This window comes from Trichoderma evansii, assembly GCF_050947405.1.
Source record: "Trichoderma evansii strain SZMC 28006 chromosome Unknown GGI43scaffold_16, whole genome shotgun sequence".
Taxonomy (NCBI): Eukaryota; Fungi; Ascomycota; class Sordariomycetes; order Hypocreales; family Hypocreaceae; genus Trichoderma; species Trichoderma evansii.
The window spans coordinates 1-13315 of NW_028145190.1; the positions used below are offsets into that span (position 1 = coordinate 1).

Sequence of the window (13315 nt, forward strand, 5' to 3'; positions counted from 1 at the left end):
TAATAATAATAATAATAATAATAATAATAATAATAATAATAATAATAATAATAATAATAATAATAATAATAATAATAATAATAATAATAATAAATTAATAAACAAATAAATTAAACAACGTCAATGCTTCGATCGTCATGGAGAAGAGCATTTGCTCATCATGCTTAGCTGAGCAAAATTACCCCGGGCGAGAACCCACGAGAAAAACAACATGAAGGAAAACGCAAAAAGGTGCCGTCAATCATAGGGCTTAGAGGACTTAGAATCAATCCAGCAAATGCCACTGCCCAGAACCGCAAGAGTTGCTGCCAAATTAGCCTGCTGTGGCCAATCACGGGTCGCAGCGAGCGGAATCTGGGCGTCCCTTGCACCAAAACGGTAAAAAGTGAAGCGCTAATGGCATCTTGCCGAGTTGATCATCTTTTGCGAGGAGATGAGACGTCAGTAGTAATAGTAGCAATAGCAGTTTGGAGCAGTAGCTCAACTCATAGCCCACGCCATTAATCAGCGGCTTCATTCCGCCAGCTCTCGCCCTCTTACTTCTCTTCAGGGCATTATCGCCCGAAGTGCACGCGAAAATGCCCCGGATGAGGCAAGGCGCGCCTGTTCAGCTCAGTTGCCCAGCGTTTATTCCGCCAAGCGGGGACTCCCAATGAGTAACAATGTTTAGGAATATTTAGCAAGCAATTGGAAATAGACACCAGACCTTCTGAGAAGCATTGACGTAAGGCCATTGCTTGTCAACGGAGCGAGCGATGAATTAATTGTATCAATCGCAACAGCTTCTTCGTTTCGTACTCTATGGGTATTGATTCATCCCTGCTTACGAGCAGCCCACCATCATTTTACTCAATCCTCTTCGTACTCCGTAATCCTGCCCAGATTGGGAAAACAATTGCGAAGTATAATTTTCGCGTGCAGCTCGGCAATGAGCCGAAGGGGTTCTGCCGCTCGTTCGCATTCTGCTTCGAGTATCAAGGCCCTGGCAAAGATGTAATTTGTGATATTGCTCGATAGAGTAATGTGAGAGCCGGAATAGATTTATGATCAACAAGCTCGGCAAGGGCATTCATTCATTCGACGGCGTGACGCTATACCCACCCATCCCTACTATTACTCATACTGAATGATGGACTACACTTGCATGCATGGAGCAAGCCATACTCGGCATTCGAGCAATACTCTGCATAGTATCAATCTAATCTACTATACTACCTATTCTATGAATGGGAACAACGTGGCTCCCGATGTCCTGCGGTGTTCCGCAGTAATACGCAACAACCCACCGGGAATTTGGCCCAGCCTCAAGTCCGTCCGCTCGGCGCGGACTTTTCTGGGCGAAGCTGGGCTCTGCGACTCTCAAAACGGGATGACCCTGGCTATTTCGTATAAATATACGTGCTCAGTAGTAGAATCTGGGCACACGCTTAGCGTAGAATACTATCTGGACCAAGGACGCACAAACGCCTTGGGCCCGCCAAGATTTAAGGGATTCGATTCGATACGCCGTATTCCCATCCCACTACGACTCCAGTGTAGTAATGACAGGATATACGGTGGATGGATGTGTACAGTAGAGAATTTGCAGTGACTCCCCTGGCATGTTGAAATCTTTGTCGTCTCTCTCTCTCTCTTCTCTGCTCTGCTCTGCTTTGCCGCGGTTACTACCGTTCCATTTCGTCATTATGCCCTCTTTCTCTGGGGCCCATAGGGAATGAAGTCGTGCGCCTTAGCCGCAACTCTGTGCTGGACCAAAGGAAAATGGCAAAGGCCGCGGCAAAAGGGCTGATGACAGGAAACTACCTACGTATGCCATCATGCCGGCACCGACTGAGTGAGGTAACTCGTGTGGTGCGCGATACATGGCTGGACGCCCGGCCATGCGCGTGCAGGCTTGTACATATGCACCCGGGCTCTACTCCCTCTGGCGCTAGGCCACGGCTGCCCGCTATCAGCTACCGCGACCTACGTAGTTGAGGTGTACAGTACTGCGCATTACTGACGACTGGCGCTATTATCCACTCGCTGTAGCGCTCGCAACACTAGCACCCTTAGCGCTCCGTCAGTGCCCTGTAAGCCCACGCCTCTGAGCAGCCCAGACGGTCAGCCCAGGGCGCTGGCCCGCTAGCCCCAGGCGGGCCAGAGTGCTGCCCCTACAGGCTTAGGCCCGGGCTGCTAGCCTCTGTCGCGTCCTCGGACATAATGCCGCTGCCGACCCAGTACACTACAGGCACGCCTCCCTCCCCTGGACTCCATCTGCGTTTTCTAGTTGGCATCTTTCCCGTAACCGGAAATACAAAGTGACTTTACGCCAAATCCCATAAGGAACCCAATAGCCAGAGCAGTGCCATCACAAATGCACGGTCATTATTAAATACCACTGGACCAGCTCTGTCAGCTCACCTAGACATTTCTGACTTATCTCTCTCTACCTTGCACACAACGACTATCTCGTCTGCTCCATTATTCAGCACGACGTTAGGGAACACTAAGAGCTTTTATATAGTCTCATCAGTCCCGTGCTTTGGGTTATAGAGATCCCTTCACTTCTTCTCTCTTCTCACTTCTCACCCTTTTGCCCACTACCTCTTACCTATTATATCAACATCAATCTACTTAACCTTGCTCTTGCTTCTTGCCTGTGCTTGTCCATAAGGACTTTGGTTAAAAGACATTTGCATTGTGGGATATCTCATTTGTATCCTTCTTCTCATCAACATCGACAACTACCAAGGAAGTAGTTCCTTGTGTATAATCCAAATTACACACTTCCAGTTCATATAAAAACAACAACAATCCAAAATGGTAACTCATAGTCTGCCTTCGCCTCCCGCGGAGGAGAAGCCCACCACATTATCAAGAAAGGGAACCGGCTCAAGTACAAAGTCCGTTAAGCCCGCCCACCGAACATCAAAGCGTGCCGGCTCTGGCGCCGCTGCTGTGCACCACCACGAACAAGTCACACACTCTGGTATGGATGGACGACATAAGCGTGTTTGGAAGGCCTGTGAGAGGTGTAGAATGAAGAAGACCAAGGTATGCAGCTTCATTCTCATTGAGACGAGTTTCTCTTATTGACCTGTTTTAGTGCGATGGTGAATTCCCTTGTAAGAGATGTAAGGACGACGGCCTCGTCTGCACCGCCGGTGTTCGGAAGAAGATGGAGTACAAGCAGCTGCCTCGAGGGTAAGTGGAGCCAAGATAACCTTGTTTTCATGCTCATAACTAACATGAATACAAACAGATACGCAGAGGTTCTCGAAAACACCCAATTCGCTCTCATTGCTACCGTCCACAAGCTGTACTCTATGCTTAGAAATAACCAGACCTGGGACCTTGGTGAGCCCGAGCTCAACGACCGTGGCCAGCCCGTGATCCACAACATTGCACAGAAGCTGGGATGCATCCGACCGAATAGCGACATCGATCTTCCCGTGCACTCAGTCTTTCCCGAAGATGAGGCCGGCATGGCTGAGCTGGCTCGACAGCTTGAAGAGCAGCAGCACCACGACTCCGAAGTTCAGCAAAAGGACACCAAGGAGACTGACTCACCCATGTACAACCGCACCGACCGAGCCTCATCCTCAGAACTGGACCACTCCGACATCGAGCTCGACTACCGACGAGCAGCCTTTGGCAGCCACAACCCGATGACCATGTCTCCTCAGAGCTACGCTGGCAGCGCCGATTTCGAGTTCAGCCGATCTGCACCCCCCGATCTCGACACCACTGCCCTGTTCGCCACTCAGTCACCGAGCCTCTCAACGTTCCCGGACTGGACGATCAAGGCCGCCGTTCCCCCTGAGATGACTATGCAGTACTTTCAACAGACTGGCATGTTCCAGGGCATGAGCATGATGGGCCCTGGCCTTACTGGAAACGACTTTGGAACCATCAAGCCCCACGTTCTGTCTGCGGTGTCCAATCCCAGTGTCATGATGGGCATGGGCGATCCCATGATCTATAGTGGCTACGATGATGAGTCTATGCGACTATAAATAAAGAAAAAAACAAAAAAGCCACACAAAAAAAAATTAACTAGCGACTTTTCTTTTTTTTTTGGGTTTGGGAGGCAAAGCATTCATTCAGTTGTACCAATGTGTAATAACATGGTGTAATTGGGAGGCAACGGGACGTTAACGTCTTAATGTTACGACTTATTCATTTCATGGAAAGCCCACACTCATTATCTATGCATAGTGTGGCCTTTGGATATCCGACACTTCGATTCTTAACGATCACTTTTTTTTACTTTTTCTTCATGTGCACATCTTCTTCTTCTCTTCCCCGCATAATTTTATGGGATTTTATGGAGTTTCGGACAACAAAGGATTTTGGGATATAGAACGTCATTTCTTTAACATTTATTTTTTCTATTTATGTGTCTTTAGGGAAGAAGGAGGGGGGAGTGTGAATAAGGCGGGGAGGCAACGGCCGGATCTATTTGACTATATGGGAGCATTTATGGGATGACCACTTAAGCAAACAGAGCTTTTCACAACCATAGAACGATGGCACTACGGTCGCCACACTTGAAGTAATTCAAACCAAAAATAAATTGAAAAAAATATTCATACACTATACACAATAATCTGTCATTGGCGTGTTCTTTTTTTTAATCTCTTTTCTTAGTCCAAGCTTCTTAGAACCGCATCAGGCAAAACTAGGTATGTTGGATTACAATATCGGTTTCCTTAGCTTGGGGTTATTACTATTATTGACACTTGGTATATATGCAGCGCAGGCGTAGGGCTTACATTTTCGCTGCAGCAGCCTCAACTAGCCAGCTTCTCTGGGCGCTGAAGATGGGGGCTTTCTTTTTACGACATTCGACAAAACCAGCTAACCATCCGACTTATACAAGCTAGGCCTGTTCAATGCAAATCCATCCGCGAATCCTTTCTTCCATCGACAATTCTACCCAATTCGCCCTGGACACGTCATGGAGCAATAGCAGCACCCCTCAGCTCAAAAAAGGCTACTGTACTCCCTCATTTCAAAGGGGGACCTGTCACCGAGATTTGGAAAGGCCAAGCCCCCCAGCCACATGTGCGTTCGTCAAGCTTATTTGTCTACATAGCCAAGATAGCCTAAGTTATATTGGTCTTGGGGAAATCGTATAGCTGCTAGTCGTGGTAGGGGATTGACGGGATTGACATGGGGGGTTTGTTTTGGAAACACGCAATAAAAAATGGGCATTGGTACCCTCGTGCGTGTGTACATTGCATTAGGCTGGGGGGATATTTACTGTACTTGTTTGCCCGGAAAGGCTCATTTTTTCCTAAATCTGATTTGCTTGCCTATCCTTCTGTCGAAAATGCTTGTTAATACAGATTTCGCTCTAGAATCTCTGCTCGGGGCTTCTGCGTCCCAGCGCAGCGCATCATCCACTTTCGGGCAATGGTATCGGAGTTTGTCAACAAACACAGCATGGTTTGTCATCCACTTTTCACGGATTGCCGAGATGCCAAAAGACAAGACCACGCAGGGAATCGAATGTACCCATTCCTTCTGTGGCATTATTCCACCCCCTCCTCCTTCTCATCTCATCTGGCCCTGTTCCCCCGCTACGACTGTACATACAGTACATTCTCTACATGTACGTTCGGAGGCTTTCCAGTTATCAAAATCGGCGGCACACGCCCTGGGAGGCCGGCACATGGCAAAATGAGGCACACTTTTGGTAAAATTACGTGTAAGAGAGAACAGGCGATGGAGCCTGTAGGTAAGGTAGCAGTGCTATGGAGTTTGTCCTCTTTTTTTTTCTTCTTCTTCTCTTGCCCTTCGCTTTGACACATTATCCCCGTGTGTTATACCCAGATGAGCGTCCGGAGGTACCCACGGAGGTATCCACGGATCCACGAATCCACGATGTGACCCATCGGAGATAAAAAGGACCAAAATTTCAAGAAAACTACTAGCTATAGAAACTTGAAATAGCCAATGGAAGACGAGATGGAAACTAAAGGCACAGAGAATAGATCAAAAAAAAAAAAAAAAAAAAAAAAAAAAAACTGGCCCCCGGTGGTAAAATGTTTCCGCCGCTGACAAAACATCACGGAGTAAGGAAATAATTTTACAAGCTCCCAGTTCGGAAATATTCATCAGCAAGCAGCACAAGCTTAGTACGGTAAGGTACATGTAGGTAGTAGTACTAATCCATTCACTAGCAGTAGCAGCTGCAGCGCTCTTCAGCGGGGTTTGTGTGCTTTTCAGCAGTTTACAGTACACATGGCATCGGCCACTAAATAGCTGCTCGACGTGGTACCTTTTACTTCGGCAGTTCTTGCGATCAAACCAGCGTCTGAACCAAAATGGCAAATGCTGGATTCAGGATTTGTGATCGCCTTTTGGGCAAAAATCTCGCCGGCTCGGCAGTTCTGCTGCCACAGAGTCGCCGGACGACGGCGATTTTGCGGCTACTATCTATTGCTCAAGGAAACTGGATGGTGATTTCCGCATACACGCATATCGGAAAATGGGCAACTTTGTCGAGCTCGCGGATTTCACAAGACAAAAAAATTCAAAAGCAAGAAATTAGCTTAAAAATCAAGCATGGTGATCTGATCCGCGTGGATACGTGTATGACCAATTGGCCGGGTTACTCATGTAAATGTACGCACAGCATGCAAGTTTAGGTCAGATATCCGACCTGTCGTCCTGCGTGTCGGCTTCCTTCAGTCCTCAGGACCCCGCAAGCCCGCAATAGTTGCGGTCTTTTGCGAAGATTCTGCAAAATAACGGCGATACAAGTCCACGGAGTTGACAAGCTGTTTGAGAAACTAATATTGAAAAAAAGATATGCAACGGAGTCAAGAGGTCATCGGCGATCATATGTCCGCAGCTAACAGCCTTAGAAGCGGCAAGTTTTCCGTGGACTTTGTTCTCTCCCCCCCACCCCTTTCCCCTGCGTTTATGATTGCAGCTGCTATTAATTTCCAATATATCTATATTTGTGCGTATATAGTATGATGTTTGCATGCACGGGACGAGAGAATTGTATACAAGGCGGTACGTATCGTGTCGGCTGCCCCCTTGTAGACCTTGTAGACCTTGTAGACGGGCACGTTCTCAACTCCGGCCGAGGTTCAATCGCCCAATCGAGCCAGAAGCGTGACCGACCTCACACATGCACTGCGACTTTGACAGCAAGCATCCAGCATGTACATGTCTCTACCGCTTGAATTGCATGTATATTGCTGTAGACGTTTTCTATAGCCAGTCGGGGTTGGGCCTTCTCGAGCTACCCCCCAAAGCGGCAACAGGCAATCCGGCGTCAGGTTCCCGGGCCCGGACCTTCGCAAGACTCCGAACGCCGCCGGGTCAGGCAAGAAATGGGGCCTGGAACCTCTTTTTTTTTTTCTTCTTTCGAATGGCTTTCTAAGAAGGGTGTGTGCGAAGTGGTCTTTGTACTATAGCGGGCTTGGGGCTGTATATAACTTTACTTTGCGGGGTGTACACGTTTTTGAAAGGGGATCAAAGCAGCCCAAGGATAGATGAATACCTGAAAGTACTAGGTAAATGCGTATTACAATAACTGCTATACTAGTAGTAGTGATGCTACGGCAGCTTCTCAGAGAATCTCCATTCCGCGCGTGCTGGGCGGATAGATGCAGCGGTTATACTCGATACAGAAAGCTTGAGAAGAAGCCTCAGAAGGCGCACACCCATAGCAACTTACGGGCAAGGCCACTAAAATACAAATTAAATAAAATAAGTTTGCGATTTAACCCACATTAGGCCCCACGGGTGGGTAACGGGCTTGCTTTACTAATAAGCCCGTTGGTACCTGCGGGCGACAAGACAGCGCTGCCCACTCTTTGTGGCTTGCGCAAGATACGATTCTTGGGATGGAGGGGTCCAGTTCCAGGGCTGCAGTTGTGCCATAGATAGCCTATTCCTGCGTGGCGTGTAATACACGTAAAGGGCTTCTCGTCCTCGCTCGCATTCGCACTTCTAATCAAGGTCGTGTATCCGAAGTACTTGCTCACAGACCAGACCCAGCTCCATGGATCAGGATCATGATTGGGATCAAGGGAGCCACGAAAGCCGCGCGGAGGACGGCGTGTTCCCGCCGACGCCCTGCGTCTCCCCTCCCCGTCGGTCAGCTATTCTTTCCCGATTCCATGCCTATCAGGGTGTTCAGGGAGTTGTTCAGCTGCAAGGCCGAATTCTCGATCATCGTTTTGTCATCCTTTTAAATCAAACAAGAGTGCGTCTGTGCATGTCCCCATCTTTGCCATGGATACCCCTTGTACATAGGTGTATAATAAAGAATAAAAGTTAAGAAAAAAAAAAGGAAAAAAAGAAAAAAAAAATTAATAGCTTAATTCTTTTGCGTTTAATCAGCGGACTTTGGCTGCCCGCTAGCTCGGCGTGTTGTAGCATACCGTTTGTTTGTACTATCAACCTATGCTTTTTTATGCGGAGTATCGACGGAGTACATGAATACGCACCACAGCATCCATTTTGCTGCGCATCTATGCCAAGAAAACGGCATTACTTGTCCCTACTCACATGCGTGTGCCCAACTCTCTCCATCATCCTCCAGCAGCGTATCCCAAAAGCCTGCTTCACGCTCCCACTTGATCGCCGTACGGCGCTTTACACATTGCCCTTTAGCGCGCGCTGGCTTAATATGTCTTCAGCCCCAAAGCCACTGGTTTTGTCAGCCCTGCCCGCGGCTTAACAAATCAAATATCCATATCTGCACTTAGTCAAAAAGCCATGTCTGGAACCAGTAGGTATTACAGTGCCCGCAAGGAAAAAAGTCCCCTGCTTATTGGTTAGGGAGGTGCTATGGGTATATGGGTATGGTAAGTATCCGGGGGCTTGCTAGGCGTGTTAGCCGCATAGTCGAACGAACGAGAACGAGCTAAGACAACAAGAACCCTGAAAAATTCAATGCTGCTGCTAGCATCTGCGGTTTGGCACCTCGCTCTCGTACTTTGTCATAGGTTAGAAATCAGCTTGCAAATAAACGGCGGCCCGTGTGTCACCCAGTGTGTCCCCTTCATCGCTGTTTCAAGTAAACTCTTTCAATGTGGCGTCTCGAGTCGGCGTCCTCTCAATGAATGACAAGCTCTAAAGCTTACCGGACGGGACCCCTGCTTTTCAGCCATGATTGGCACGTGGATACGCCCATTGACTCAGCGGAGTTTGGGAGCTTGGGAGTGTAGTGTTAACTCCGTCAATACCACGAGCCATGTACTCTGTCCGTCTTTGGCATTTGGCAGCGAAGGAATTAGAGTCGTTTATCCTTTTAGAACGAATCCTGCCCTCTAGAATGGTACGAAATACACAAAAATGGATGCGTAACTCTCGCAGGTGTTGCCTGATTAAAGCGTTTGCTGCTGGCATCTCGATCCCTATCAGCACAGCACCCTGCTCCAAGTAAGACACCATAGCATGGACTTACAGTAGCATGTAGCTCCAGGGCTCAAATTGTGGATACGCGTATCACCAAGTGGAATTGATATGGTGAGAGCCAGTGACAGATATCAATAAAAGCGTGGGGAGCGGGTCGATAGCCTATATGCATGTACTACATGTATGTACTCTGCTATTGACGATTCATATACGACATATACGATGAGCACCTCACATCTAGCAAAAACTCTCTTTAATTTTCGCCCAGCATGAGCTTCGCTTATTCTGCACACTGCAATCAAAACATCAAAATTCAAATCAAAGGCAATAATAACAAATGACTAAACACCAGGGGCTGAAAGAGAGTCTCTCCGCGCTGACACAGAAGAGGCTTGGGTCTAGCTCTTACACGCCCCCTCCTTCACACCGTCTAGCTCGCCAGCATCGATTTAAAATTCACCATTTAGCATTTCCACGGCAGCACCAGCCAGCCGGGCACAAATCTAAAACATCGGTGGCGTCCGACCAAGGAATAAACCGACAGCACAATAAAATAAAATCAAAACCGGCCTTTACCAGGTGCGGCAGTTGTGCCCAAAGTTTCCCTTCCTAGCTCATCCTGGCACTGCAAGCTGCTTGGCTGCTTCGTTTTTCTACTGTGCATGTCGCTGGTGCTGGCAGAGCTCCCAGGAAGCTCTAAAGTCTAGAGCACTTCCTTTATCTGGATCAGGATTCAAGATTAGCGGAATGGCGCGCGTTCCTTGCGGTGATAGGTTGACATCGGAATCCTTTTGCCGAGCTCTGCAGCTCTTATAACAGCTGTCCTGCGCAAAACGTGGCTTTTGACGGACGAAATGATCCTTCGCTTGGGCCGAATTTGTGATGAATCCGTCGTAGCTCAATGTTTCTTCCTTTGACGCAGCGATTTCCTTCTGCCTCTCTCTTACTGGCCTGTTCGCATAAATTCCCTTCCTTATTTTTGTGCTACAGCCTGTCTTACCCCTCTTATAAGCTTCCAACTTTTTCTATTTGCTGGTGCTGATCCCTCATGACTAAACGGTGGCCGTTGTGGCACCTACTGGCCTGACCGTGTCGAGAGCTGTATTAATTCTTCAGCCTTGCCAGCGATACTTGGGTGAAGTATTTCGACTAATAGTGGTGGTGCATAGAGTTAAGTTTATTCCGAATGGCTTGAGGGTGTGAGGGAGATAATGCCGATGCCGAGAGCTCGGCACCAGGCTAAAACGCGAGTCAACGACCGTGTGCCTTTTGACGGCTATCATTCTTGATGACTCTCAGAAGTAGCTACATACAGTGAGGTCGTGCTTGTTCCTTGATGACTGTGAACTAGCTGCAAACAGTGAGGTCGTGTTATGACTGTTGTTTGCCCTGACAGAGAGACATTGATTAGATATTATTTATCATCGTCGATGACTGATAAACTAGCTATATGCATTTACATACTGTCAGGGCGTAATGATGCTGACATTTGCCGTAAAACGGGTTCTAAAAAAAATCATGATGTCGTTAAATTGAGATGTATAAGATCGCCAACAGCTGGGATCATAGCTCTAAAAACCAGCTTGCTACAAGCAGCCATGATTGTCACAAGATCTTCACCTGTCAATGAAAATAGTCCAGAAGGGTCCAAAATGCTAAGCTACTGGACAAGCCCTCACACATTCTTGACCTTTGACATGCAAGACCTACTCCTCCAACTTACACATGAGTCAGGAAGAGCGGGCTGAAGATCATCCAGAGGATGTGCTGTTCAAGCACTAACCAAACCTTGATAAAAATACCAGATAAAATACATTCTTTTTCGTGCTTTTCGTCCAATCACCATGAAGATTCGGGGTAACCTCCATTCCACTCAGTTCCAATCAGCTGGCGGTGGCTTAAGCCTCACAGAGCTCTACTCAGCGCCAACAAATTGAAAAAGCAAGGACAAACATTGGGACCTGCAAGATAGCTCTAAAACAAGTGAAGCTCCTCCCCACCCTCACTCAGCCCTATTATGTCCAATTGATGCAGCGAGAGCCATAGCCTTTCTTTGCCGAACCCTTAACTCGGGTAGTTGAAGTTTGTGCCCGGTAACTTGGATCGCCGACACCACTAGATGGAAACTCGTTTGCCATTGCCATTGCTTGTTTAATCACTGCTAGATTCTTTTTTTATTTTATCCAACTTTATTTAATTCATTTAATTATTAATTCATCTTTTTTTTCTTTTTTCTGTTTGACTCACACCCCTCCCTTCGAATCGATTTCCCCCCTCTTCTCTTCAACGCCCAGGCACTTTCTCAATCTTCACTATTGGTTCTCTCGCTACAAAGGCGTCTTCTCGACTCTAATCCGGGCGTCGAAGAACGCTTCTGGGGGCTTCATTCTTTAATAGAAAATAAGTTGAACTTGCGGCCCTGACATCACAGTTCTGGAGCCAGGGGCTAATACCATTCCTCTGGCATTTCGATGTTTGCCGGTCGGCGATCTCCGATGACGAGCTTAAACGAGGTACAATCCCAAATGCCGGCATTAGAGTTATGCTGACAAGAAGATACTTTTATTTCCATGTAATACGTCCCGTCCGTAAAGTAAGCATATTACCAAGGAGGATCCTCAAGTCCATATTTCGTGCCGTATTACCGGTCGATCTCGGACAACAACTATGACATGCAAATCGAGGGGTCCTCCTCCTCTCCCTCAAAACACCTTTCGCCTTAAGGCCTATTGGTTCCCAAAAGAATGAACGGGCTTTTTTGGCACGAGAGGAAAACGTGCTTCTCAAGAGGCACGTGTGCCAAAGTCGACACCAGCTCGCTCTGATTGCTGGAGGCGACTCAGAGGCGGCCACAGCGGCTTTCGTCTAACGGGTCAGCCGTACCGCCAAAGATGGCGATCCGGATCCTCGATTGGCCTCTCACCGGTGAGGCTGGGCGCTATTAGGAATCAGACTTTGCGGGGTAGACCGATAACCAGGAGGCCGGGACAAGCCTCCTTTTCAGCTGGGCTGCTCGCCCCCTCCTCTCTCTCTTTTTTTTGCGGCTTTCTATAGTGTTTGCTTAAGTAGCTTCTTTTGGCCAGTTTATTGCTCTTTGGCTGAAGAGAACGTTTGCCTAGGGGCATAGAATGACGCACGTTGTTACTGCGTTTAGGTTTGCTAAGCGTGTATCTCGTTTGTGAATAGTTTCGAAGGATGAAGCTGAGATTTGTGTTAAAGGAGCTATGCCAATCGTTGCTAGTATGCAAGTCAGCTCGTTGCTAGTATAGAAGAACAGATATTGGCATAAAATGACGGAATGGCTATTGTTTCGTTTTGGAGAGATTGAATTGTAAGTAAAGAATTCGAAGAAGGTCAAAAAGCGGGTAGGAAAGGGGGAACTATGCGTTGTGATATGGGGACTTGTGCTGTTGACTATCGGCCATAATGAAATATTCTTTGGTTATGAAAGCAAGTAAAATGATAAACTGGAGTCAATCAATTCAGTCATATGTTGGATTTCTCTTCAAGTAGCATCATCAATGTCAGATTGATGCATTTTCTTAATCTCCCTGAGAAAGCTACGAAGACTTATGAAGGGAATTATTCTTGGTGAAACAGTCTTACAAAGAATGCTTTTTTCATGTATAGTTCATAGTAGAATAATACCCAAATTCTATTTCTACTTAACGTTTTGATTCATCAGACTATCTGTAATGGTGCGCATATCTATTATAGCATGGTAAAATTTCTCTATACATATACCCATTTATCCAATAAGAAATCATAGGACGATCCATCTGCAGAATACTTTGATCAATATAGCTAAATAGTTCAATTATTGTCCGCAATTTTTGTGCTAAAAATGCCATTTGTTTATGTATTCCTTGGAACTGAAACCGCTCCTTTCTACAGATACGAAAGACTAATTCGCCTTAATTGTATATATTTGTCATCAATATTAGAA

At 47.0% G+C, this 13315-nt stretch overlaps 1 protein-coding gene across 1 annotated transcript; it reads left to right on the forward strand.

The window, feature by feature from the left end:
* Positions 1–2283: 2283 nt before the first annotated feature.
* GGI43DRAFT_409790 (uncharacterized protein) lies at positions 2284–4597 on the forward strand. Its single transcript, XM_083206558.1, has 3 exons — positions 2284–3036; positions 3089–3186; positions 3245–4597. The coding sequence occupies exons 1-3, from the start codon at positions 2803–2805 to the stop codon at positions 3996–3998; spliced, it is 1086 nt and encodes a 361-aa protein (XP_083058457.1). The 5' UTR covers positions 2284–2802; the 3' UTR covers positions 3999–4597.
* The last annotated feature ends 8718 nt before the right edge of the window (positions 4598–13315 follow it).